We start from the raw sequence: 26,136 nt of genomic DNA on the forward strand, positions 1-26,136 counted from the left end.
CCATTCTTAGACAAGGAGGGCAGGGTACGGTGACGCTGCTGCCTGAAACACACACACTCAGAGAGAGAGAGAGAGAGAGAGAGAAAGAGAGGAGGAGGGGAAACAACGGTAGAGAGGGAAACAGGAACAGAAAGTGAAGTCTTGTCAAGATGTCTGGGTGAGGGGGTCCAGAACCGAGCAGCAGCCTGATGCCAAAACAGAAACAACAGAATCTCCAGCAGCCGACTGGGTGAGACAGAGAGGGAGACCCTGACCTGCATGTGGGTAAGGTGCCACTTTCCAAACATTTCTCCACTGTCTATCTCAAATATTCCGAGAGGTGATGTAAATATCAGCCACCGGTGCCTTTTTATCGTCGTTGTTGTGTGACTTCGGAAACAAAGATATTGTTGTTGTTGTTGTTAAGTGGAAAAGTCCCTTGTTTAGTTTGATTTGACAGGATGCTTGACAGGCTCCACTGATAAGATGATAAGTTTCCTTCCTGAGCGCGGGTGTTACATAGTCATCACGTTTTGTCTCTGCTCGCACATTTTCTTATCACATTTGCACAGAAACCATTTCATTTGTATATAAAAAAAGATCATTTATGAGGTTTTTTACGTTTGCTATGTCAGCAGTGGAATCACATTCTGCCGCTCTGCTCAGTGGACCTTTGCAGAAAACATCTTCGGAACATTTCCAGCATTTTTACTGATGAGGCTTTTTATTATGGCTTCTTTTGAGAAACTTTGCTCCTCCGCCACTCTGGGGCGTCTCACTCTTTTGCCAATTACACTCAGTCAGCTTGGAGTTGGCACCGCTCTGACCTGTAATGGGTCTCCTCTGCTCTGCTCTGTCTTTCTTTCTTTCCTACTGTGGTGAAACTGTGAACTCAAGACTATCAGCAGGCCTGTAGTTACCCAAGTGGAACAGTTTCACTTAAGGATGGAAGATATTGTTGTGCAAAAAGGCAACGGATACAAAACTAATTTGATATATAGCGTTATGGTGGATGAAGTGAAGCTGTGCATACCCAAGTAAGTACATAAGGACGGATTGATGCTCCGACTATGTGCTTTGGGGCAAAGTCATTAAAAATTCCTGCCCTGCCTTCTGTCACAGTTTTGTCTTTTAGGTCGCTCATGTTCCCTAAAAAGCAGCAGGGACTCACTGAGTGCAATCATAACATATTTCTCAGCCCCTTCCTGGCTTTGTGCGGCCCAGAAATGGCCTTTTCCTGTATACGAATGGGTCCAGGCCAACACAATGTCATGAGAAAGTGTATGCCGGCCTAAGTTTTGTCTAAGAATGCGATCGGCATCCCAGTGAAGTAACAGTGGAGGAAGAAGCGGCTGAGGGCATTTGAATAACTACATTTATCAATTCCGGGCTAGAAAAGCAAGACTATTAAAAGCTCATACATTCAGAAAAAGCACATTAGGACTTAATAGTATCAAACTATGCAAAGTAAAATTACTCACCGGGTGCATAAAAGCTACAGGTGTTAATGCCCAACCTGATTTTGATCGACTCTTTACTCCTTACACGATGGCTCAGAACCAGAACACTTACCATATTACAAACTTAATGCAGTTACCAGCTCCGATTTATCTGTTTTTGCTATTTGTTTTTATTGAAGCAAACATATTTTGGAGATTTTATACAGAAAGAAGGGGAAGAGGAGAGAGAGAGAGAGACAGAGAGGAAGAAGGAAGGTTGTACCATTAATACTATTGTTGCTCTTAAACTTTATACGTAGACCCTGAGGTAGAATACAAGTAGATTGAAATTGCAATGATGTCATAGGGTAAACACAGCGTTCACAGAATGATGTCAAACAGTAATGCAGGGTACAAATTGCATCATAGGCTGTGGCGAAGAGAAGGAGAGAAGAGAGAAAAAACCCAAACAAACCCAAACATTCTGATTTTGGCTTTATTTCCACATATGAATGAGGATTCCATGTGACTTATGTGTTTACCATATATGGTGTGTGATATGTGCCACATACGCGAGCGAAAAACAAGAATTGTGCCACTTTTGCTCGTCAGTGCAAATGTAGCCGCAGAAAGAAAGAACAGAAAAAGAGAAAGAAGCCATATGATCAGTTTCTGTTGTTTACTGTTGTACAATGACCTGATCATGAACTGAGCTATTCTAGTTCTCGCAACACTGACGTACTTATCCGCCCCATTTTAATGACGCATTGTTTCTCATCTCTAAAGTTGGATCACAACTATTTGTTTTCGCTCCTTGGCTCGGTCCGGATCGTTGTTGCTTCTTAACGACTCCCTTCTATTGTTCACTGGGTGTTTGCATAATAAGAGCATACGTGACATATCTCAACTTAGCTCACCAGAACACAACAAAATGGCCCCGGGTTTAGACTAAAAAGACATAGGTGTTTGAGCTGATTACTGCTTCAGCTCTCTACCACAAAGACGGGGCTAAATGAGTGTATGCATAAACAAAAAGAGGCCTGGTGTCTCACAACAACGCACCAGCTGACTCTCACTGCTCTGCTTTCTTAGCTCAGCTTCCTGTTGAGCAAATGAGCAGGAGGGAAGTTGAAAGGCTGACTGCCGGTAAACCAATTTCACACATGAGACGCAGCACACCGCGACAGCCACGCCAAACCTATTTGCTCTCCACATGCAGGTGCGTCTTCCCCTCTCTCTCTCTCTCTCTCTCTCTCTGCCTAAGAAGCAACCAAATGTGAGATGAAAATCTTCCCTCCCTTCCCCGCGTCTAGAATACCAAGAAGCTCTGAGCCGCAGAGACACGAGAGGACACATGCAAGAGAAAAAAAAAAATATTCAGGTGGTGTTTTGAATGATTTTAGAGGAGTACGACCTTTTAGCTATAAATATAGGAAATCAAAGAGGTTGCCTGGAGGCGTCAAACCTTATCAAACGCTCCATATTCTCAGAGAAGAGAAAGGAACAACGGTCCACTTTTACTTCTTAAAAGTGGCACTTGTTTGAAATCGCCCATAAAACTTCTCAAAGTGAGGTAACTATAACCTCAATCTCTCTCTCGTCGTGGAAATCTGCAGAAAAGATTCCATCTGAGGCCGGAGGAAAATGTTTCAATCAGACATTTATGAAATCTAAAGCCAGATTCCGCCGCCTATCTCCTCCAATGGGAACCATTAGCCTGCTATATTCAAATCTCTCTCTCGCTCTCTCGCTCTCTCTCTGTCGCGTTGTCGCTCTCAGAGGGGCTCTTAGAGAGATTGGTCTATCTCTGTCTCGCCTTCACAGACACAATCTCTCCATTTTCTCTCTCTCCCTCTCCCCCCTCTCCTCTACCCTGTCGTCCTCTGTGGGACTCTTAAAGAGACCTTCCCTGGGATCCTGAAAGACTTCTCTGCAATATTAATGAGAGGAAAAGCTTGAAAAAAATATCTAAGCTGACATTGACAAGGGGAGAGAGAGAGCGAGAGATGGAGAAGACAGGAGGAAGAGGATAGAGATACTGTAGTCGAGGCCGAGTTTTATCCATGTAGTCACTTTCTCTGTTGTGTTTTCCTGCAGATTATTCCCCGCTCGGGCCAAGCACCTGGAAGGAAAACAAAACGGCGAAGAGGGCTCGAGGAGAAACACTGAGAGGGCCAAGAGCAGGAACACAATAAGTGGAACAGCAAAGGCCGTGGATGAAGAGGAGCTTTTGGATTATTCCTCCTGCATCAACTTCTGAATCATTATAAGTCAGGGGATCTGCGGTCTCTCGCTGTTGTTTAAGAATGGTTTGGCCTTCTAACCCCTGGATAGGACGCTGCAGAGAGAGATATTAACTCATCCACCACGCTTACAGACTCCTAATTGAACAGAAATATCACAAGGCCAAACAAAGACACGGTCAGCGTAACCTCATCAGATCGTGGTGCGTTTAAGGACTCCAATCAATACGTCTGTTTGGATTTGATGTTCATTTTAAGAGGAGACTAAATTTTGCTTCTCAGATCTTTATGGCCTGAAGCAGACGTGAATTAAATGAACCCGTCTTAATTATTGTGGTGTCGCACACGGGCTAATATGTGTATTTACAGTGTTGTAAACTTCACACCCTTCTTAAGGATTTATTAAAACTTTACCACTTGGCGCCTGGCAGAGTCTAGTAAAAGAAAAGTGTCACAGCAGCTCCGTATCCTGAAGCCATGAATGTAACCGACAGTATCCTGGAATTTTTCAATCACCTCTGGAGCTTCGCTGTAGACAAACACAACCAGGGGGTCTACAACACCGTCTGCCTGGTGGTCCTCCTCGCCCTTCCCCTGCTGTTCCTCCTCACGGCTTTGATGGTGTGCTGCCATTGCTGCTGCTGTCGCCATGCCAACAGCTGCTGTCGCTGCTGCGGGGACACCATAGCAACCGCTCGGTCGGACACGAAGAAGAAGAAAAGCTCGTCCGACACCGACGACTTGTGGATCTCTGTCAAGGCGGGTCCGATGACGCCTGACAGGGTCGCCCTCGCCATGGTGTAGGAATTAGTTTGGAACTGCTGATCCATGGCCAGATGAACTTCACCGACGCAGTGGAGCTGATGTGTCAAAACGAGCTTAACTCAGACGATGGTGACCTTAAAGGAACCCAGTAGAGATAAGGACTGGAGCAGGAAGCTAATCTGATTGAAATGTAAAACGTGTACAGATTTGATTTTGTATTCATGTGTGGTTGTATGCAAAGCTTTTATCATAATGTTTACATCAGTATGTGTGAGGGGAGTGTGTGTGCAGGTGTGTGTGTGTGTGTGAGGCTCAGTGGTTCATAAAGGAGGAAATATGCAACAGCACACACAAGCACCTACAGGTCTATATATCTTCTAATGAGTGCTTGGGTATGCGTGCATGTGTGTGTGCTTGTGTGTGTGTGTGTGTGTGTATGGGGTTCTTGAAGCTCCTGTGTGAAATTCATTGCTTCAGTATTTGTGAGTGAGAGCCAATTCACCGACTGCCCCCAGGGGCTCAGGTGGCTGTAATGCCGCCGACAATACGCCTTTACATTCAGGTCGTAATCTAACGTTGTGATTGACAATCACTTTGGAATTAAAGCAAAGTAGCGTCGCGTTCTGAGAAGTTAAACTGAGAGTGAGAGAGTGAGAATAAAAACTATTTTGAAGTGACTATGAAACTGTTTTATGTCATCTCTTGATTTCGGTGCATCTTCTTGCTTTATCTACTTAATAGCTAATAACAGCTCAGTCCCCATGAGAGGCACTTATGCTACTTACAATGTCTGACTGTTCTGTTATTCGGATCAAATGAGTTTTAAACATATTCATACATCTCCTGCATTTTCAAACTACTCTGATCCACAAGAGCATAACTGAGAAAATAATCAAAGAATGTGGACTTCAAGTGGATTGCAGTGGAAGGCTTATTTTTTTTAAGTATATGACATCTTTAAAGCCCAATTAAGCAGTGGCGTTTTGGCAGTAGCATCATCTTTATGAATTAGCTCACACTGGCACTGGGACGATCTTCTCTGCTCGAGTGCTGTTGGGAAAACAGGCCACACTCATTTGATTACTGTTCTGACAGATGCAGTCCCATGTGGAAACAGGGGTTTGTCTGTTCTGATTCATGTTAGGAAGGAGAAATTGGACTTGAACTCAGGGTAGAAACAGCAAAATAAAGCTGCCACCGCTCAGACTTATGGCTATTTAAGGAAAGTAGATTTGGAAAGCAGGGATTTCGCTTTAAGAAAGGAGAAAATTATATCAATCCGTAGATTGCATTTGTCGAATTACTGTATACGTTTGATTAAAGTGCCTCCAAATTTTGCCCGTCCTTGTTTTTTTTCATGAAGAACTGAAAAACAAAATAATTTTTTTTAGCTTTCAGGGTTTTTAAATGTCATTCAGACACTCGACCTTTTGGCTTTGGCAGTTTGAAATTAAACATTTTCTCACTCTGCATCGCTACAGGTGTTTTGCTGTCAGACAGGCAGATACATTTTTGTTGCCATGGCCTTTTAATCAGTGTCACACCCGCAATATGGAGCCATTTAGACGTTACAATTATGACAATGCCCTGTTATAGACTTCTCTCACTTTGTACAGCTCATAGTTGATTTCCTGGAGAATATGTAAATTCAGCTGCAGCAGCCACAAGGTTTTAATATGCATTTTTCCTCTCTCCTGTGGCAAATTTGCTCTGATCAGAAGGGATGTGGGAGGATTGGTGATCACTTTCAACAGCAAATCTGCCATCCTGCCTAGATTCCTGATATGATATTGCCAGTTTTTGAACCCTGTCATCATTGTGCATTATGCATGACGTTGTTTATTTAGGACGTGCTACTGTTTGTTGTTGTAGAGTTGAAGAAATGGCTGAGGGAATCTCTCTTTTTCATTATGTGCCTGGCTGGGCTTTGCTGGTTCCTCCGCATGCATAATTTATCTTGACATATAGAGATGCAATGACAGAACACACAGGTGCAGGATGAGAGGAAGAGAAATGCAGCATTTTCGTAATGCTGTCATATCTAATAGAGCGCTCTGAGTTCTGACATAAATTCATTATCTTTACATGTAACCATGGCAGACTCATAGGGAACAAACGCTGGAACCGTAGTTTAAAAAAAGAAACCAGTAAATAAATAGAAAATGCCTGAAAGACAAAGAAGAAACAGATGCATGTTGCTTGCGTCACATTCACATGCAGCATATGTGTGTGACATTAACATCCACTTACTGTAGCGGCTGTATATTCCAAGACAGAACCTTTTCAGGAACTTTCCTTCGTTTCTTAGCCAGGAAAATTGTTGGTGAAAGAAAGGAGCCAAACACAAAGATGCAACTTACCATCACAATGTGCTTTGGGGGTAATGGCCTTGGTTCATTGTGTGTGTGTGTGTGTGTGTGTGTGTGTGTGTGTGTGTGTGTGTATGAAACAGATTGTGTTTCGATATGCCATGTTTAACAGTGTCATATGATGCCCTTTTAACTTAGTTTGAGGCTGTTTGGTTTATACAGTATATAAGCCCAAACGTGACTCAGGCATTACCCATGCAGGCAGTTGTGTCCATCCTAAAGCCAAGAAAAATTCCCCTATATGGGCAAACGCAGTGGGGCACCACAGGATTTATGCAGAGACCCACTTGGGACCCATTATTAAGCTGTTTTTTAACCCATATGAGGCCACATATCAGGGCTGGCTGTTAGATACGTTCAATTAGTGTGTTTAACCATGAAAGAGTTTTTCCACACACCTTACGCCCCCACAAACTCATTAAAATTGTAAGTTGTTGTGAAGAAAGCATTGCAAACAATCAGCAATTCTTACATCCAGGAGACAGACTGACAGCTACATTAACAACCTGACAACACACCGGTCGGTCTACAATCCCTGTCCTGCTTCGGTTCTCTGCTCCTCTCTCGTTCTCTCTTTCCATGACTAAACAACCACTCACCCTCCACCCTTTTACACAAACACTCCCTTGTTACAACATTAGCCAGTTCTCTCATGGAAAAAAGGAATCACCGCGAACCTTAAGGCATAAGTGTCAACCGAAGTGGCACATGAAAACAAATGGGAGACAGAAAACCGCGTGCACACACTTCCAAAGAGAGAGAGAGAGAGAGAGAGAGAGAGAGAGGGAGAGAGAGAGGAGAGAGGGAGGGAGGGAGGCTATACTCCTGTTTCTCATGCTGTGTTTATCCTGGCACCAAGCAAAGCACTTGCCTTCCACTGTGCAATGGCAGGAGCTTTAAAATCTCCTTAAAGTAATTTGGAGTCACTGTGGCTGAAAGGCCTTTCGGTTCAATGAGCTCTTCTGAGACATTTCATTTCAAAGTTGAAATGAAATGCTATGCAAGAGATGTTTGTTGCCAAATTCCAGACGCCGGCTTTCTCATACTGTTATTTAATTTTGATGAATAACCACTCAGTTTTCTTTTCATTCATTCCTTTGACCGTTGAAGGATAAATGACAGTGTTGAAGTGTTGCAATTTGATCTGAATACATCAGATGTTGTGTCTGTACCAATTATGCTTTAATAGTGTCAACATAGAGTTTGTATGTTTATTTATTATTTCTAGGTTGTTACAGACTGTCAGACGCTGCAGTCAACAATGGTTTGATTCATCTATCCTCAAATGTTATTAAGGAACATCAAAACAGGATGCATTTTAAGTAAGATTAAGGTTTCTCGACACAGCAACAAAAACGAAATCGGCAACAATTGTGTAAATTGTGCATCTATTGTTGTGCTATTTCTGTAGAACTTATACTTAAGAGTATGTAAGTAACATCCTTCCTGACAATTTAATAATACTATATCCACACATCCAGCTCTGCATCTTCTCCAGTTTAATATTGAAAGCAAAATAAGAGGCAAAATGAATGCAATAGATGCCTTCAGCCTTTTGTTGAACCCCTGTCCATTGATCGTTTCAATTTAGGAAAATGAAAACAGCACTATCAGTACTTTGCATCACAGACTTTTATTAATTTACTCATCCAGCAAATGCGTGGCATGAATATGATGCAGTAACTATAATATCAGTGTGAAAATGCAAGTAATACGTGTTCATATTCATTCACAGGCTTTTTAAAATTCATGCTGAGGTTCTTCACTTCTGACCTTGAAAGCCATGACTGAGGAATAAAACCTTATGGGCCATGAAGGATTAACAGAAAATATTAAGGAGATGCAAAACGTACGAGGGACAGAGACTAGAAATCAAATCTGGCAGTTAGCTGAAAGATTGATCGATGTGCTGAGTCCTTGCCACATAAACAAGAGTTCGTAGTATAAGTCTGAAATGGTACTCAAGTAATAAAGCCAAAGTCAAAGCAGTTTTAATAACCTCTGTCAGTTCTCCAGATTAAAAACAAGACCTTCGTCATTAAGTTGGCGAGGATGAGACAAGAAACTCTGATGAAGTTGTGTCTTGTTGGCGAGTGATGAGGGCACATTATACTGATTGATAGGCACTGTCCTTATCACATAAATGTAAAGCAGGAACAATATGGCCTATCCAGACGTTCATTCATTGCTATTCTCTTGGTTAAGGTGCCGTGACTGTCTTTGGCAGCCAACAAGCATCATAATCAATAAATCCAGGGTTGTAACTCGCCAATCGTGTATATTCCCTGACAAAACACACAGGCACAGGCTGTCGTGATAATACTCCTAAACACACTAAAAGCTGCTATTCACGTTCTTCATAGAATATGAAACAAACACATATAATACAAATAACCTGGTTTCCTGCCCCGAGAGGGGAAGAAAGACTTAAAGGATATGATGTAATTGAAGATATGAGTTTTTGGTTGAATCAAATAGAATATTATTAAGTTTCCGCCAGAGTCAAAATGAAAAATTTCAATTAAACTGTGTTATTTCCATCAACTCCTCTTTACTCACACACTAAACTTGTTAATGTTCAACTTCATTTTCAAGCACATCAAAACCACTCACAGGGACTTTTCTATTGGCCGCTTTCCCGCTATCACACTACATTTGGGAATTTCTGATACGACTTCTGATATAACAAATCACACAATAACTTCCTTTTGTTTATGATGTCCACAAATGCATGCCCGAGAGACGTGTATGACAGCTGGATATTGAGTGAAGGGTCCAAACGTGAACACATGTAACCATAATAATAAACAGAGAAGTACCCAAATCTATTGCAATGGAGAGAAAAAGCAGCTGAGGCGGCATTGATGGGAGTCGCTCCTCTATGGGGTTTGGAGGTTTATGTTTCTGCCTCTCATCAAAGATCGCCTATTCCTGCCGGTCAAAGCCCCCAGGGGTCGGATCTTCATCTCGGTGAAGTCCAAGGACGTGAGGTGGCCTTTCCACGGCTCCCAGTTCAGCCCCTAAGTCGAGGAGAGACGTAGGAGGAGAAGAAAGAGAGGAATTAGTGTGTGAGTGGGTAGAGAAGAAAGCGTTATTGGAAGGATGAGGATGAAGTGTAGAAAAAGGGCGTCAAGGGGGGGGCGAGAGAGAGACAGGTAGGAGGACAGGCAGACAGGTAAGGAGGAGGATGTCGGCCTCTAGCTTCATTCCGTGTGAGTACAAACTTGCTTTGACCGTTATTACATTTCATCAACAAACATTGCAGGTTTCAAGCGGCCTGAAATTTAAAAAATGAAATCTTGACAAGAGCAGAAAGAATCCCTCGATATTTTCCTCAGCATCGCACTCTGTTACGCACATTAACTGTTGTTGCTGCCCTATCAACCCGGCGAAGACACACTTATGTTTTAATGTTGGTAGGAGACATTTTTCTTCCTCTCTTATCGCTGCTGATGGATTCGGGGCATTTTCTGCCTCGTCTAAACAATCCAGAACAAAATGGTCGACTGGGGAACAGTTGATAGCTGATAGCTGATAGCTGACCGGGGCCCAGCCTCATTTATCAGCGTGATTTTTCTTCTTTATGTCGTTTTTTCTTTACTTGTTTCTTCTTTTCTGTCTGTCTCTTTTTTCCACAACGCATCTCCAATACTTTTGTTGATTTCAGCTACTGTCAAAATTATGAATGCGTATTTATTAGATTGTGAATGTACTTAATTATTAAAAGCAATTATAGTTGTTGTAGCTCTGCATATATTTATAGTGTATGTGTCACTTGTGTGTGCGTGATTCCTTTTAAATTACTTTCTTTTCTATAATTTTGTGTCAATTCCTCATAATTGTGAGTGCAAGCATGGCTGTTGACTCTGCCAATAACAAGTAAATAATCCAGAGCATTCAATATTTTATTCAGCATACATTATTTGCTGGTGCATGCGTGTGTGCATGCGTGCGTTTGTGTCTCTGTGTGTGTGTGTGTTTGTGTGTGTAGTAAAAGGTGAAGTCAGAAATGACAGAGCCTGAACCTTTAACTTGGATTAGAATAACTCAGTCATCAGGTAATACTAACAGTGCCACCTATTGGTCTCAAAGCATACTACAACACAATCCCCTATTTTGTATCACTCGAAAATGTTTGTGTATGTGTTTGCCAGTGATGCAGCTACCACAGAATTTGAGACAAAATTGCCATATTAGTCATTGTCACACATATATCGGTTGAGCAAAATGAGTCACGAATGATAGCACGTGTCTCTGTGTGTGTGTGTGTGTGTGTGTGTGTTTGTGCATGACCCCCCCCCCACACACACACACTTACATTACTGTGCCTGTTGTCACCCCAATTTCCATTGAGGTTGGCCAGGTGACAGTTCTTGTACCACCAAGCGCCGCGATGGGTCAGCGCACAGTTCCCCAGTGCGATGTCATTATCTGAATCCACAGTGGACCAGGGTCGACCTTGGTGGTAGGTCATAGCGTCACCTAGGGTTCAGCAATCAACAATGAAGAAAAATAGTTATCTACTATGTTTAAAAAATAATTAAACCCAAGTCTACTTTGCACACTTTTCTACTCGCTCCTTTTGCTCCCATCTGTTCTCTGTTGGAAGAAATTTAATAAGATACCAAAAATAGAATATACTTAATGTTGTCTCTACACATAGGCGTATTCCCTGCTGCTGTATCTGCCTGACTTCAAAACCCCGCTAAATCCTCGCCACGTTCAGACACTCCATTCCCTGTTGTAACCGTCTCTAACTGCCTGAATATAACTTTCTGAAAGATAACTTGTCTGTGTTTGCTCTTTCGGCTCCTCACAGCGCAATGGGTGGGATGCTCACCCGCGTCTGTCTCTATAATTCCTTCTGTCTGAGTAAAAATGAAAGACACAAAAGCTGTCTCTTATTTTTTTTACATTTGTTTGGTTGTTGTCTATGATTTTCTGAAAAGGTCTAAGACGTAAGCGGCCCACCTGCTGTCCCGCTGTATTTGCCAATGGCGAGTTTGAACTTCTGCTTAACGGGGGCAATCTTAAAGTTGTCGTAGACGGCGTAGACCCTCTCCGAGCCCAGACCAAGGTCGAACCGTAGCTCGTACTGGGTGGGAGTGTTGGTCAGCTCGTAAATTTTATCCATACCTGACAAGGACAAGGACAGTGACATTACAGTAAGAAGAAATACTCCAAAGATCCATGGTCAACACTGTGATATCTCTTTAAATAAGTAACGTTTCAATTCTCACCAAGCCAGAACTCGTCGGTCATGTTGCCGAAACCTGCTATATACTGTTTCCAGCGTTTCATAAAGTTCAGTCTGCCAGTGTTGCGGCGCTGCAGAACCTGGAAGCACCAAGAGGGCACAGAAGGAAACAATTCACACTAAAAGCTGCTTAACAGTTTCTACAGGTTAAAAACAATAACATCAAATGGTAGCCACACTGACACCCACACAAATAGTGACAAACACTAGCAAAGTACACCATCAAATGCGACGATATTCATACCAGCCAGCCGCCTCCGTCCGTGTCCATGTCGCAGTAGACCTCAATGGGTTTGGAGGCGTCATTGTTTATAAAGATGGTGTAGATGCCACTTGGTTTCCCGCTATTCTTCATGATCTGAAGACAGTCCATGGGGAAAGGGTACATCTGGCCAACTAAGGGAGAGAGCCATATATGGAGTGATGCAATTATTAATCATTATTAATATGAGATGTGGGTGTGAGTGTGTAATAAAAAAGACGGGGTGTGTTACAGTGGTGTGTACTGACCCGTATTGAAGATGGTCTCTACCACCATGCTCCTCTTGCCTCCCCTGTAGGCAATTAGAGTGACGACGTATCTCTTCCCCGTCTCCAGACCAGACAAAGCAAATCTTCTCTCTGTAGCTCCAATCTGCTTCTCAACAGCCTGACCACAGTTTGGACACAGTTGGGGTTAAGGGGCACAGTTCATTGTTATACTAGATCTAGCTGCATTAATGTGCCGATGAGGGATTTGTTAAACATCAGTGAGAGGCGTGGAAGTGAGTCACGTCCACATGCAAACACTACTTCTTAGCTGCTACTTTGGGGCCACAAGAGGTCAGTGTTCAACAGAGCATAACTGCACCACCACCCTAAGCTTTTGAAGTAAAACCCACAAAACATACTGTCTATATTCAGTGACTGCAGGTTTAGAGTGACATAGGGAATTTTAGAAATAAAACTTAAACTAAAAAGATCCAGCATTGGAGATGTTGTGGTATTTTTGTGAGGCCTTTAAGGTCAACATAATAATAGTTGTGCTTTTTGGCCTGGTGTCAGTGTTTGTGCGTAGTTCCAAACCTCCATGCTGCCATCCTCAGCTCTGTAGGTGAGCATGTAGCCCGTGATGTCAGCCTGTGGAGGGATCCAGGTCAAGGACGCAGAGTCCGCAGTCACATCTGTAGCCTTTAGGTCCTTAGGGGTGTCGATATCTGTTGGTCAGACAGCAAATCTGAGCAATTTTACTCATTCATGTTCATCAGTAAATGTTATTCATTCAGCTTTGAAATTGGGTGAGAAGAGGATTTTGCTGGTGCTTTTAAATTTTATATGCATGCTTTGTATTGTTCCTGTGCTGCAGGTTTAGAATGCAAACCTCACTCTATTTCCATAACAATTGCATTCATGTTTCTCAGGGCAAAATAATCTAAATGCAGTGTTCCTCCCTTAAGCCTTTCAGACACATTAATGTGTTTGACAGTAGACCTTTTTCAGCCTCACTCCACTTGAATCACAGCCGCTCTCTCAGATGACCAATGATGATTACCACCTGCCTCCAGAGACTTCCCTTGTCTTCACATTTGCTAAGCGCCTCTGCAGATGGCAGTTCCATCCACTTATCCTTTGCTTCATTTACCTGCTTCGGAGATTAAGCCGAAACAGACACTGAGAGCCCCAGGAATGTTAAATTGTCTGAGACAAAGAACTCTGGGATAGTGTGGGTCTTTACCTCCCATGGCTCAAGAGATTTGAAGTTTATATCAGTGCAACTACAGCACCAGTCATATGAATCAATTATTTATTGAAGAGGCATGCTTTTACTGCTTACAACTGTCAGATTTAAAATCAGCCAAGAATGTAACTGCTGTCAAATAAAGTGTAAGACAATAAGGCCAAATGTGACGAATGTGGTATTAATATATCAGTGGAAAGTCATTCTGAGGATTAACTGACATATTAATGGTGCCTGTTACTACGACCAGTAAAGTCACAAATGGAATAACACCTGCATTTACGCATCCCGGCAGAATTCGTTGGAAACAATGGCTTTCTTATTCTGAACACAGAAGCGTGTCGGCTCGTGCCTGATGGCGTCTGATGAGTTATGACGAGACGAAGTTTACAATCCAAAACTTTGGCCATTTTCTGCCTAATTGAAAAAGATCCAGCATTCACTTAGAGCTCCCGAGTGATTTTACAGATGATCTGGTCTACACAAAGATCTCCCTGTTCATCCACCATGTGCTGGCGCTACTATTTTTACCCCGTGCTGAGTTATGCGACGTGCCCAGTGAGCCGGGCCAGCCAGCGTGAAGCATTTCCTCCCAGAACAGGAGTTTTGGTGCATTTTTTGGCACAGATTTAAAGTAAACCTTTTTTGACAGTCCTATGAGCTTTTTATATGTTGGTCATAATGGTTCAAATGACATACAAATAATGGGTTTCTATGTAGTTTATGTGTCCAACACTGTGTGTGTGACAGGACATATTTCTTTAAACCTTTACAAGATGAGCTGACGCATTAATGTCAATACAAATTAATGCGTTCACATTTACCAATGTTTCAGAGCTGTCTGTACAAACTAAATCATCTCGATGTATTGCTTCACCTTGATACTTCACGTCCTGCAATTTGCTATCATCTCCGTATGAATGGTATTAGTCCTCCTCATCATAAAGGTTGTAACTTGACTGTACCTACACATAACATAGCCTCAAGGTAGTAAGCTGGGTCTGCTTTTGTGCCAAAATCCTCCAAATGAGGGCCATATGTAGCAGGGCCTGACTGAGTGGAAACTCTTATCAGTTGAGCTCAGACGCTTTTCATGTTTAAAGAACACAGACCTGTTTGTGTCTGTGTTTATGAAGAAGCCTGGGGATCATTACCGAAAGGCATCTTAGTGCTGTGGGATCGTGTCCCTTTACAAAACAATGACTAATCACCATATCTGTGCTGCAGCAACACGATGGGGCTTTTTCGGGAAAGTGGCCCTGCACAACTTTCTGAGGCGGCGTGAGAAAGCTTACAGCAGTCTTTCCACGTTTGAATTATATTCTTTGTATTTCAGTTCAGTATGCTCTATGAATATGGATATGTTCAGCTTGCAATTTGCAGCCCAGTGTGTGGAGATTAAACAGCTGCATCTGCATTCAGAATTATAGCTCTTATATAGTGTAGACATGTTGTGTTTCATCTCCCGTGGATTTTAAATTAAAAATTTGCTTTTCTCACAATCTTGAGCAAGTGAACCTTCTCATATGAAACAGAGACGTAACAGGAATCGCATAAACCTTCCCTTAACAAAGCAGCTTGTCTCTGCATGATGAGAGATGAGGTAGGGATAAGATTAAGAAATGCCTGTTGTTTCTTAAGATAAGAGATCTCTATAGTCTATCAACAATTCTGTATACATAAATACGTACAGTGTGGACATATTATACAGATTACCAATGTTTCTATTCTCATATAAGGGCTTATTTGGGCTACATTTGCTATAATATGCAAACACATCCACACATAGATCCACATTTGCTCGTCCTTGCTGTTGCATATATGTGCACACTGAGTGGAAACAGGCCATTGTAGGTACAGTCACTATAAAGGCCAAACAGTTACCAGCTAGTCTTATACTCACACTTAACCTCATGTGTGTTACATGTTAATGTGAAATACTAATTAAAGGAAAAAATGATGCAAATTAAGGAAAGACAGTCGTGTCAACCTGTCTCAGCCAGTGTGGAAATCTTCCTGCTGGCTTTGTCCCCTTTAACAGCCCAGATGTAGACAGTGTAGAGAACCCCAGGCATCAACCCGGGCAGCCTGTAAGAGGCGCTGTCAGGGCCCACTGTAATGCCCCCACTGAAGCCCTCAGCAGAGCTGTAGGTCAGCACGTAGCCATCAATGTCTGCCTGGACCCGATCCCACGACACAGTGATGCTGGACTCTGTTTCATCCTGGGCTAAGAGGTTAGCGGGAGCATCCAGTTCTAGAGGGAGATGTTAGTGGAGGTGGTTAATGGTGCCAACAAGTCATTTCTTTGGTGTTAATGGCATTTCTGAAAGTGAAATGAAACCATTTGTCATGCATTTGCCACTATAAATGATTATATTAGGTGAGTATTTGGAGAAAACAAACATTTTACTACAAAAATTAACATAGTATTGCAAATTGATCTGCCCAACATAATAATAATAAATAATCAGTAATGTTAAAATGTAAAGTAGAGTCTTCAGTCTGAAATTGGATTAGGAATGACAGGTAGCTCTGCACGGAATGGTTGCAATTTTTGACTCCCAGGAATAATGTTTCTGTATCCAGGCATAGATGGATGGAATGATGGATCCTCGACACATACATGTTTGATGGCCTTAGCACCTGCTGATGACACCAGCAGTGAGGGAGGCTGTAGGAGTATGTATGGGGGATGACTTTGAATAAGTTATGGCTTATAGGCCTCAAAGACGTTCTGGAAAACCATTTGAAGACCCAAGAGCGGAAGGCAGGGCATCATCCAGACGGAGAAGTGTGGATCTCAGTTGGTGATGCTGAGGATGAAAGAATGACTTTGAAAAATGCAAGTTGATAGACTGACTTGGACTCTGCTGTTCATGATTGATGTTCTTCCTACCCCAACAATATTTGAGTTGAGGATCAGTCATCACAACTGTCTGTTATTGAGATGAGGGAGGCAGCTCTGACACAAAGAGCTCTGATATCTTACAAGCCCTGACTTTGCTATGGGCTGTACAGACATGATATGGGATCACAATTGTAAATCCCCATTTTTCCTGGTCGAGACTGACTGACTGACCCACAGCTATGGTCACAAAGATTTGGTAGAATATGAAAAGATGAGAATGTGTTTGGTCACCTGCAAAGAATAGCTCTGTGCGTTTCCTTTTGGAGGTTTGCTGAAGGTATGATTCATTCAGTGGACAAAACATGCTAAGCAGAGACATGCTGAAGGGATTATGTACATGTCCTAGTTAGCACTGGGATGCTGACAGATCTCCCAGGATGCATGAAAGGAAGTTATAGGGGAACGGGATCTCTGAGCTGATTTGCTCACCATGCTGACATTGCAGTTGAAAGAGATGGGGTGAATGAATGGGGTGACGGATGGATGTGTTAGGAAACTGTTCTTAACGAATGAGTGGGATCCTATTAGTTAACCATCTGGAAAATGTTGTGTTCTTGCACTTAGAAGATCCGATATATTGAAAGGCACAATACTAAATACTACAATGTACAATTCATTCAAAAAATGGCTTTAAACGTGCTTTGAATTTATCAAATAATTGTATTTGACACCTGTCTCAGCTTGAGTGGAAATCTTCCTGCTGGCTTTGTTCCCTTTGACAGCCCAGATATGGACAGTGTAGAGAACTCCAGGCCTCAGCCCAGTCAGCCTGTAGGAAGCACTGTCAGGGCCCACTGGGATTTCCCCACTGAAGCCCTCATCAGAGCTGTAGGTCAGCACGTAGCCATCAATTTCTGCCTGGACTCGATCCCACGACACGGAAAAGCTGGACTCTGCTTCATCCTGGGCTAAGAGGTTAGCAGGAGCATCCAGTTCTAGAGGGAGATGTTAGTGGAGTATGTTACTACTGATGCAAACTATAGTATTATTGTTTCATTTCTCATTAACAAGGAAAATGAAACAATTTCCATGCATTGTAACTGTTACATGTCATTATGATGATGATGACCATACAGAAACGTATGTGGTTTCTTATGATCATGAAGCTGATCAAAGAAACACACAGTTTGATCATTAAATAAAGTAAACCCTCCCCAGATGAATAGACCAGGTGGGATGTTACTAGTTTATGGTTTATGGTGAAATAGTAACCTGTCTCAGCCTTTGTTGAGATCTTCCTGCTGGTTTTCTCGCTCTTCACAGTCCAAATGTAGACAGTGTAGAGGACACCAGGCCTCTGGCCCGTCAGGCTATAAGAGGTGCTGTTAGGTCTCAAAGAAATCTCTGAACTTGAGCCTTGAGCAGAACTGTAAGTCAATCTATAGCCATCAAATTCACCCAGGACCCGATCCCAGGACACACTGAAGCTGGACTCTGTTTCATCTCGGGCCAAGAGGTTAGAAGGAGCTTCCAGTTCTGCATAAAGAGTTGTGGTTATTGTAATAGTTGAATTGTACAGCCGTTGCTGAATAGACAGTGATAACATTTATCAAACAAGCTGGTGCTGCTCAGCCTGGCTGTGTATCTAATGCAATTGTGCACTGCTGTGTTTGTAGGATTTGGAACATTGCATTTGTTTAAACAGAAATTGATATAAAGAGACCTGTCTCTGCTTGTATCGAGACCTTCCTGCTGACTTTGTTCCCCTTGATGGCCCAGATGTAGACCGTATAGAGAACTCCAGGCCTCAACCCAGTCAGCCTGTAGGAGGCGCTGTCAGGCCCCACTGGGATTTCCCCACCAAAGCCCTCGGAGGAGCTGTAGGTCAGCACGTAGCCATCGATTTCTGCCTGGACTCGATCCCACGACACAGTGAGGTTGGACTCTGTTTCATCTTGGGCCAAGACGTTAGTAGGAGCGTCCAGTTCTGCACAAGGAGTTTAGGTTAGTGTAGCAAACATGACAGGAACTACCCACCACCGATACAAACAAGCAGAGTGTAGTAATCTGTCTACACCACACTCAGTCAGTGTGTGAGAGGTTAGAAACAGGAGAAAACAGCAAACTTGGATCGAGACAGTTGTAGGGATTTCTGTTTTCTTGTTTTGAAGATGTTGTTATGTAGATTAAAAGTAAATATGATGTGATTGTTTTCTTTTAAAGCCCCTACTTGACATTACATTACATTACATTACATTACGGTCATTTAGCAGACGCTTTTATCCAAAGCGACTTACAATAAGTGTGTTCAACAAAGGTAGATAAAAGACATTGACATTTTGAAAAATCCAAGTTTGACAAAATCACATTGAGTAAAAACAGATACAGTGAATTACATTAAGGGCTCTATGAGCTGTTAATCAAAAACATGCAAACTATGTCACACCACTACTGCAAACAACATTAGAAAGGTAATGTAACAGCCGGCGGACTGGTCTCAGCGCAAAGACTCTTGGGATTTTGAGTAACTTTCCCATTCAAGACCGAGCTGTAATATGAATGGAGGAATCACCGGTCCGATAGTAAACCCTGCTGCTGGGACATGAGATTACTGTGGAGAAAGAAAGGGGCTACACCTGCCGCCCGGAGAGACTGACTGTCACCTTACCGCCCCCTTTGAGGAGCGAAGCAACAGCCTGGGACTACTCCACAATACATTCCTGGTCGTAGCGCTCCCTGGGGTTGTGCGGTGTATAGGAAAATGGGGAAAGACTCTAAAATCTCAGATACCAGATGTTATAGCCCAGGCTCACAGGGAAATACCCCAAATGAAACCCACCACCTGCATGTGCGCCTTGAGTCTGATCATTTGTTCTATTTGAAATCAGGAAGGACATTGGCCACTTTATAGCAAGATAACTTTTAAGACACCAAGTTGTGTGTTTTATTACTGTGATCAGTTGCTGAAACGACAAATACCATACAAATGTAAAACTAAAGCTTAAATAACCAGTGAGCAGTTCTAAGTCCATTTCAGTGTAGATCCCTGCTACTTGATGTTTGGCCTCAGGTTATTGGAGCGAATTCACCTGCGCTGCTCATCAAACAGAACGACCAAAATGAAACCTAAGTCTGCATGAAACATTGCAGCTGTGTATAAAAATGAAAGAAAAGTGGAAAAGTGCACACTTGGATTGTCTACAGCAAATATTTGTATAAATGGTATTAAGGACGGCCATCAAGTGCACGTCAGGGTTTTCTATTTAGCATGACTAACTCCTGTTCTGAAAGTTCCCTTTGTTCAGTCGACTCTAAAGCGGTGACATTTAAATATATGAGCGTATGCCAGTCAGATTTCCACGTCGCTCTTCCTCTGCCTGTCTCGGGGAAACGTAAATGCAAACAGACGACGGCAGGTGGTAACCTTCACAACAGCCAGACCGAGGGTGCAGTGGAACATTAGAGACGGGAGAAGCATAATAGTTATTGGTTCCTTTGGTGACCTATGCGAAAAAGTTCTCCTGCCAACGTACTAGCAGACGGTTGACCCCAGGTTTTAAAGTGCCTTTAAATGATGTGTCCAGTAGAATTACGTTAAATACAGTTTTCAGCGAGAGTGACATTTCCCCTTTTGGCATTTTGTTAGGGATAAAATGTCCACTGTAATTTACGCTAAGCGCTAGCTCTAACAAAAAAAGCAGAAAAGTGCCAGAACTGTAAGGACTAAGCACACAAAAGGTAAAAAAAAAAAAGAAAGAAATGATTGATCCGTTGTTCATTAAGGTAGTTTGAGGTAGTAATTTCTTCCACAAAGAAGGTTGTGACTTCAAGCTTTTTTCCTTCTGGTCTCAAGCTGTAAAGATGAAAGAGGTCAAAGTAATGTGCCACCTGGGAGCACTTCAGATATCAGAGATTCACCAGTCAACCTGTACACACTTAGCCATTAGAAAAGCTTTACAAAGGGCAAATCTATGGGTTTGCAGACCCACCGCTGTGCATAGGAATACCAGGTTAGCAGTTGCGTTTTACCTTTCTGGAGGTCGACATAGCAGGAATTTATGACGTTATCTTTTTCCAAATCTCTAATAAACTCGTGTCCAGTTCAAAGCTTACCTGTCTCAGCTACTGTTGAAGTTTTCCTACTGGTTTTTTCTCCCTGGATGGCCCAGATGTTGACAGTGTGGAGCACACCAGGCCTCAATCCGATCAGCCTGTAGGAGGCGCTGTCTGGCCCCAGAGGGATCGCAGCGCTGGAGCCCTCAGCAGAACTGTAACTCAGCATGTATCCATCTATTTCTGCCTGGACTTTTCCCCACGAGACCGTCGCAGTGTCCTCTGTCACCTCGGTGGTGACCAGGTTGGTGGGTGCGTCGATGTCTGTTTGATGAAGATGAAAAGAGAGAAGAAACAGACACTGAAGAAAGCTCAGCGGCAAAGGAAAGATGAAAAACTCAAGATGTTTCTGCAGACGAGCAAAGAAAGACGGGGCCAAGGTGACACAGCTCCTTCCTTGATCCTTCAATCATCGATTCAAGCTGTGTGGAGAGTTGTTAAATTACCAAGATGCATAGAGAACTCACTAGAGAGAGACCATTGAGATATAGAATGACAAATAAAAACCAGCTTAGACGAGTAGTGAAGGAAGACGCCTTTAAAGAGGAGGTCAAGGTGAAGTGGATGAGGCAGCAGAGTCAGAGGCACGTAGCAAGTAGCAACAGAAGCATGTGGTGGGCGGGTGGTGAGTACATGGGGGGCGGGGGAGTCACAGGGGGGAAATATTGAAGGATAGAGAGCCGGATTAATGAATGAAGATGGGATTGATAGGAATATTAGTCACCGGTGTTGGTTTTGATCGGCTGACGGTTAGTTGATGTGGCGTGCAAGTCTGTTTCTGCCCAAACTGCTCCAATCGAAACAAATTATTCAGATGCCAACAGCTATGTGAGAACTTAAGTCCATGAGCAGCAGTGAGATGCGGACACGGTCGGAGAAGAACGCAGATGTTTTGTTTGCGTAGTGGGCTTGAAGCATCACAGGAGACATATGGAAGAGGCAGGTGGTGCTGTTATTGGTGTGTGTGTGTGTGTGTGTGTGTGTGTGTGTGTGTGTGTGTGTGTGTGTGTTCACGAGGGGCGTTTGCAGTGATGCGAAGGGACGTCTTGATACGATTCGAGTGAGAAAGGGGGAGCAACAAAGGAAGAGGAAGAGGAGAGAAGAGGAGGAGGAGGAGAGACGCAGCGGTGAATTAGGAGATACCTCAGGGGCAGAGAGGAAGTGGAGGGAAATGCAAAAGCAATCATCATGGCGAGTTATTCCTCTGTGGCAGCAGCTTAGTCAAGGTCAGTCTAGTGTCACCACACAGTCTCCCGTCATCAAAACTGATTGATGATGCAGCGACGAGACCAAAGGGAGGGAGCAAAGAGTCTACCCCCTCATCTCAATCTCTCACGATCTCCTTTCATGCTGCCTTTTCTCTCTCTCTCTCTCTCTCTCTCTCTCTCTCTCTCTCTCTCTCTCTCTCTCTCTCTCTCTCTCTCTCTCTCTCTCTCTCTCTTTCTCTCTCTCTCCTTGTGGCTGTAGCATCCGGCCAAACCTGAATAGATCGGAGGCGGCTCACATAGCAGAAACACACACTTTCAGACGTAATTTATAAAAGTTTCGTTTTATTACAGCTGAGTGTTTCCTCCCAGGGCTAAAACATGAGGAATCGTTCAGTCGCTGGATGCGTGAGCGCTTGTCGCAAAGTGTAAATGCAGGCATCACGCAATCCACACCTTCACACCCACACACACATTAAGCACCATGTCACACACACACACTCTCAGATAGCTTCAGAAGCATAAAAAAGAGAGAATCTAGTTTCCATCTTACAGCCTGAATTTGTCAATTTGTTGAGTAATGTTTGGACCTTGCATTCTGCACATGCAGTCTGAACAGGCTGAACCTTGACAACAGGCGCTGTTAGCTATGAGTTTTGTCATTTTATCCAAAGTGAAACTGATGAACACACGATTTTTTACTTGGATTTGCAACCATCTGAACAAAGTTTGTATTCAAGCTGTTCCGTCCTTGTTCTCCTACCAAAAGAAAAATCTGTGAACTACAAAGTACTGTGGTTTCTTTGGGGCCTGTATGTTATTAGGTTTTATTTATTTTATCAAGTTTTTTCCTCGAGCGCCGCTGCTGTGAGAAGTTGCCTCGCAGTGTAAGATGGATCGAGTTACTCCAGACGTTCTACTCCATCAACTAGTGGCTACCGGGCTACAAAACCCGGCTTGTGGCTTTGAGCATTTGGGAAACAGCTTATCCATTATGTGCAGCATGTTCTGCACAGGATTGACCACAAGGAACACAGTCTTTCATCATCTACACCCCTCGCCGTCTCACTGTACAGCAGACCGAGGGAAAATATGTGCCAGTAGGGTTCTGTTCCTTTACAGTAAGCCGGGTGTGACGTGTTGATGTCGTGCAGATCTATTTGCTGTTTGTAAGAATAATTTGAGCTATAAACAGCCTTTAAATGATCCAACTACTGTACTGGTGAGCTTGTGAACCGCGTTTTGATTCATGATTGTGATTAGAAGAGCATAGAAAAGAAGAAAAAGTATATCTATGTATTCCATGGCAACAAATATACATGGAGGACATTGACAAATCATGTTAACATGTAGATATTACATAAACAGATTGTCCAGAAAGGTGATAATGAAACACGTGCAGGCACATATTACACCTACAAATTTTCACTCACACTGTCACAGATTACGAGAGCATCACTCACTACAATCAATCAACAAGTCAGAAACAGACAAAGACAAGTCTAGCTGTGTCCTTTCATAAATCCATCGTAAATCTGCTTTACCTAGACAATATAACTCCCGTCTCATACTCTCTCAGTTGTCATGTCCCTTATACAGGTCAGGGAAAGTAGCACTGATGGACAAGCCACAGCAGGCAGGGTCTCCCACTGGACCCGCGTCGGGCCAAATCTCCACATGAGCTGCTGCAGTGTGTCCAGATAATACAAAAGCTCAATATGCAAGTCCTCTGCTTCAGCCAAGACCATCTGCTTTTTGTTATATATCCCTTGGTGTTAACTTTATTGAATCTGAATGAGCAGCAGTAGCAGTGATGGTATGTTATGCTTATAGGCTTTACAATATTTTGGCAAGTTATCGACTATGAAAGGTCCATTCCACACACAGATTCCATCGATGGAGATGTTTTCATAAAGGTTAGCTTCAACATTTTTACGAAGAGTATTTATGACAATAGCACACACCACACGATCAGTTTGAAGACTAGTCTGAGTCCACTGTTTCACAATTAGAGAAAGAACGATATATATCCCTATATTCATGCTGGCAGTCCAACCATGAATGTTTTATGATGGCATTCTACGACTATGCAAACAGTGTGTTTTATTCTTTGCATGAAACAAGTTAAAACCATTCCTACTGGATATCAGGTGCATATTCAGCTCACTCACTCACTCACTCACTCACTCACTCACTCACTCACTCACTCACTCACTCACTCACTCACTCACTCACGCACTCACTCACTCACTCACACACTCACACACTATCCGTCGTTCACACAGTTACTTTCTCCGTCTCTCAGTCCCTATTTGTAACTCACTTACTTATTCACTGTTGGTCAGTCAGTCAACCAGTCACTCACTCACTCACTCACTCACTCACTCACTCACTCACTCACTCACTCACTCACTCACTAACCCACTCATTCACTCTCACATTGTCGTGGGAGTGTGTGTTTCAGTTTATGCAGAACATTTAGTTTCATGCTGAAAACTCATTTCTCGCAGGTTGCCGTGTCAGTCGGTAAAATAGAGACGAGTGTAATTCCTAAATTGCTGATACTGCGGGAACATTTTCTGTCTTTCTCAGAACTGTGAAGGTTAAAGGGTAAGTGAACAGAGAGTGAAAGAGGAGGAGAGAACACAAAACAGCATGATAAAGAAACATGCCAATGGTGAGCTATGAGGGAATTTCTGACAAAGAGAGAAAACGAGCGAGAGACAGATGGTAAAGTGGAAGTATTGCAAAATCTTTCTACAATGAAGCTTTTCTTGAGGATTTATGGGGTCAGGACACATCTCTACACAGTAACATCTGCATTATGAGACAAACATTATTCTTTGTGACCCAGTACTTTAAATCCAATCCCACCGCTCTCTCTATATATATCCTCATTTCCAATTTTATCTCTATCATCTGTCCCATTATTCCTGCTTGTTTCTACAGAATTAGCACTACACAGGACTGTATTAATTACATTTATTGCCACTGTTTCTTTTCAGAGATTTCCACGTGTTCTTCTCTTCATCTCTTAGCCCGTATGACCAAGTAAGCCAAAGGCAAACGGTGTATTCAGCGAGATAACAGACGGGCACCCTAAAGACGGGTGAAGAACTCTTACTCTCCGTCACCTGTAAGCCTCTTTTTCTGCAATGCCTCAAATGCTGAGAAGTCTGTCTGTATGTAGATTAGCACATTTAGACACATACGCAACCTCCACATGAGTATTTGAAAGGCACGTACACACACTCACAAGACTAGCTTTGACAGGGGCCCTTGGGTACCTGTGTACTTCAAAAGAAACAAGGTGAGTCTTGAAAATACCGAGCTAAGAGTGGTGACTAAAAAGCATTAAATTGGCTGCCTTGGGCTCTTAAAAAGAGAAATCAGCGTAGGCAGAGATGACTTTTAATAGAGTCGGTGATGAAGCTGAATGAAAGAGGTGAAGAAAAATGTGAGCGAATGTTGGGAAAGTGTGATTTGTCAGAGTCATTTCAATAATAACTCTAAAGTATTTGTATGTCCAGTCCAGCTGTTGAAGTGAAGCGTTCACAATTAATTCCTCCTTTCTGTTCCAGCACACGTTCAGATCTTACAAGCATAACTCAACTGTGCCATATTGCCAAAGTTCGACTTTACCAGATGGACCCTGTTCATTATGGTCCGACTCACCTCAGTCACCAGGGACGATCTGTGTGTGTGTGTGTCATCTCACATTTCATACCATGTTTCCCTTCAGTGACTGTGTTCACCGCAGCCATTATAACCTGTCCAGGTACTTTGCTGTACTGTCTGGCCCCTCATCAATCACTAAACCCACAGTCACACCACAGCCCTGCTGAATTGCATTGTGCTATTATCAATGGCGTTATGCAAAAGGCAACACTAGATTGCGTTTCTAATAATGAATATGACAGAATACGCTTTTTCAATTATGGTCTGACCAATGATGTATCTAATCCAAAATAAGATACATAGATATTGTGTTCATACACCAATAGATAAATGGATGATACACCATTCTACTGTAAGTACGATCACTGTTGTCACTGACCTGTTGCACCGGTGACAGAGGAGCGTTTGCCCTCAGTGGCTCCCTTGATGGCCTGCACTGTGATGGAGTACTCTGTTCCAGGATGTAGACCTACAAAAAGGGTTTCGCAAATGTACATACAGTATTTATACGTGTACTTATGTC

General features: G+C 42.8%; 2 protein-coding genes across 5 annotated transcripts in view; one reads left to right on the plus strand and one right to left on the minus strand.

Annotated features, from left to right (window-relative positions):
• Positions 1-5,759, plus strand: kiaa0040 (KIAA0040 ortholog). 2 transcript variants are annotated; one of them, XM_076145049.1, is made up of 2 exons: positions 1-260; positions 3,516-5,759. In XM_076145049.1, the coding sequence occupies exon 2, from the start codon at positions 4,139-4,141 to the stop codon at positions 4,463-4,465; it is 327 nt and encodes a 108-aa protein (XP_076001164.1). In that variant the 5' UTR covers positions 1-260; positions 3,516-4,138; the 3' UTR covers positions 4,466-5,759. The 2 variants fall into 2 exon arrangements, with proteins under 2 accessions (XP_076001164.1, XP_076001163.1); XM_076145048.1 differs by having other exon boundaries at positions 16-264.
• Positions 5,760-8,090: 2,331 nt separating this feature from the next.
• Positions 8,091-26,136, minus strand: part of tnn (tenascin N) — a 28,442-nt gene continuing 10,396 nt past the window's right edge. Inside the window, exons 8-20 of one of the 3 annotated variants that reach the window (XM_076144941.1) lie at positions 25,993-26,082; positions 20,731-20,994; positions 18,341-18,604; positions 17,890-18,153; positions 17,349-17,612; positions 15,760-16,023; positions 13,118-13,248; positions 12,563-12,701; positions 12,297-12,448; positions 12,036-12,132; positions 11,767-11,931; positions 11,114-11,277; positions 8,091-9,815 (exon numbers count right to left, since the gene is read on the minus strand). In XM_076144941.1, the coding sequence (XP_076001056.1) occupies positions 9,675-9,815; positions 11,114-11,277; positions 11,767-11,931; positions 12,036-12,132; positions 12,297-12,448; positions 12,563-12,701; positions 13,118-13,248; positions 15,760-16,023; positions 17,349-17,612; positions 17,890-18,153; positions 18,341-18,604; positions 20,731-20,994; positions 25,993-26,082 (2,399 nt within the window). In that variant the 3' untranslated portion in view covers positions 8,091-9,674. The remainder of the gene's footprint in view (positions 9,816-11,113; positions 11,278-11,766; positions 11,932-12,035; positions 12,133-12,296; positions 12,449-12,562; positions 12,702-13,117; positions 13,249-15,759; positions 16,024-17,348; positions 17,613-17,889; positions 18,154-18,340; positions 18,605-20,730; positions 20,995-25,992; positions 26,083-26,136) is intronic. The other 2 variants (XM_076144942.1, XM_076144943.1) reach the window with 2 other exon arrangements.

The sequence above is a fragment of the Genypterus blacodes genome, unplaced genomic scaffold (assembly GCF_046128005.1).
Source record: "Genypterus blacodes isolate CSIRO-AG114 ecotype Tasmania unplaced genomic scaffold, CSIRO-AGI_Gbla_v1 ptg000029l_1, whole genome shotgun sequence".
NCBI classification, from domain to species: Eukaryota; Metazoa; Chordata; class Actinopteri; order Ophidiiformes; family Ophidiidae; genus Genypterus; species Genypterus blacodes.

Bases quoted from the DNA above. Each gene is read 5' to 3' on its own strand.
- kiaa0040 (XM_076145049.1), top strand. From the start codon at position 4,139: ATGAATGTAACCGACAGTATCCTGGAATTTTTCAATCACCTCTGGAGC.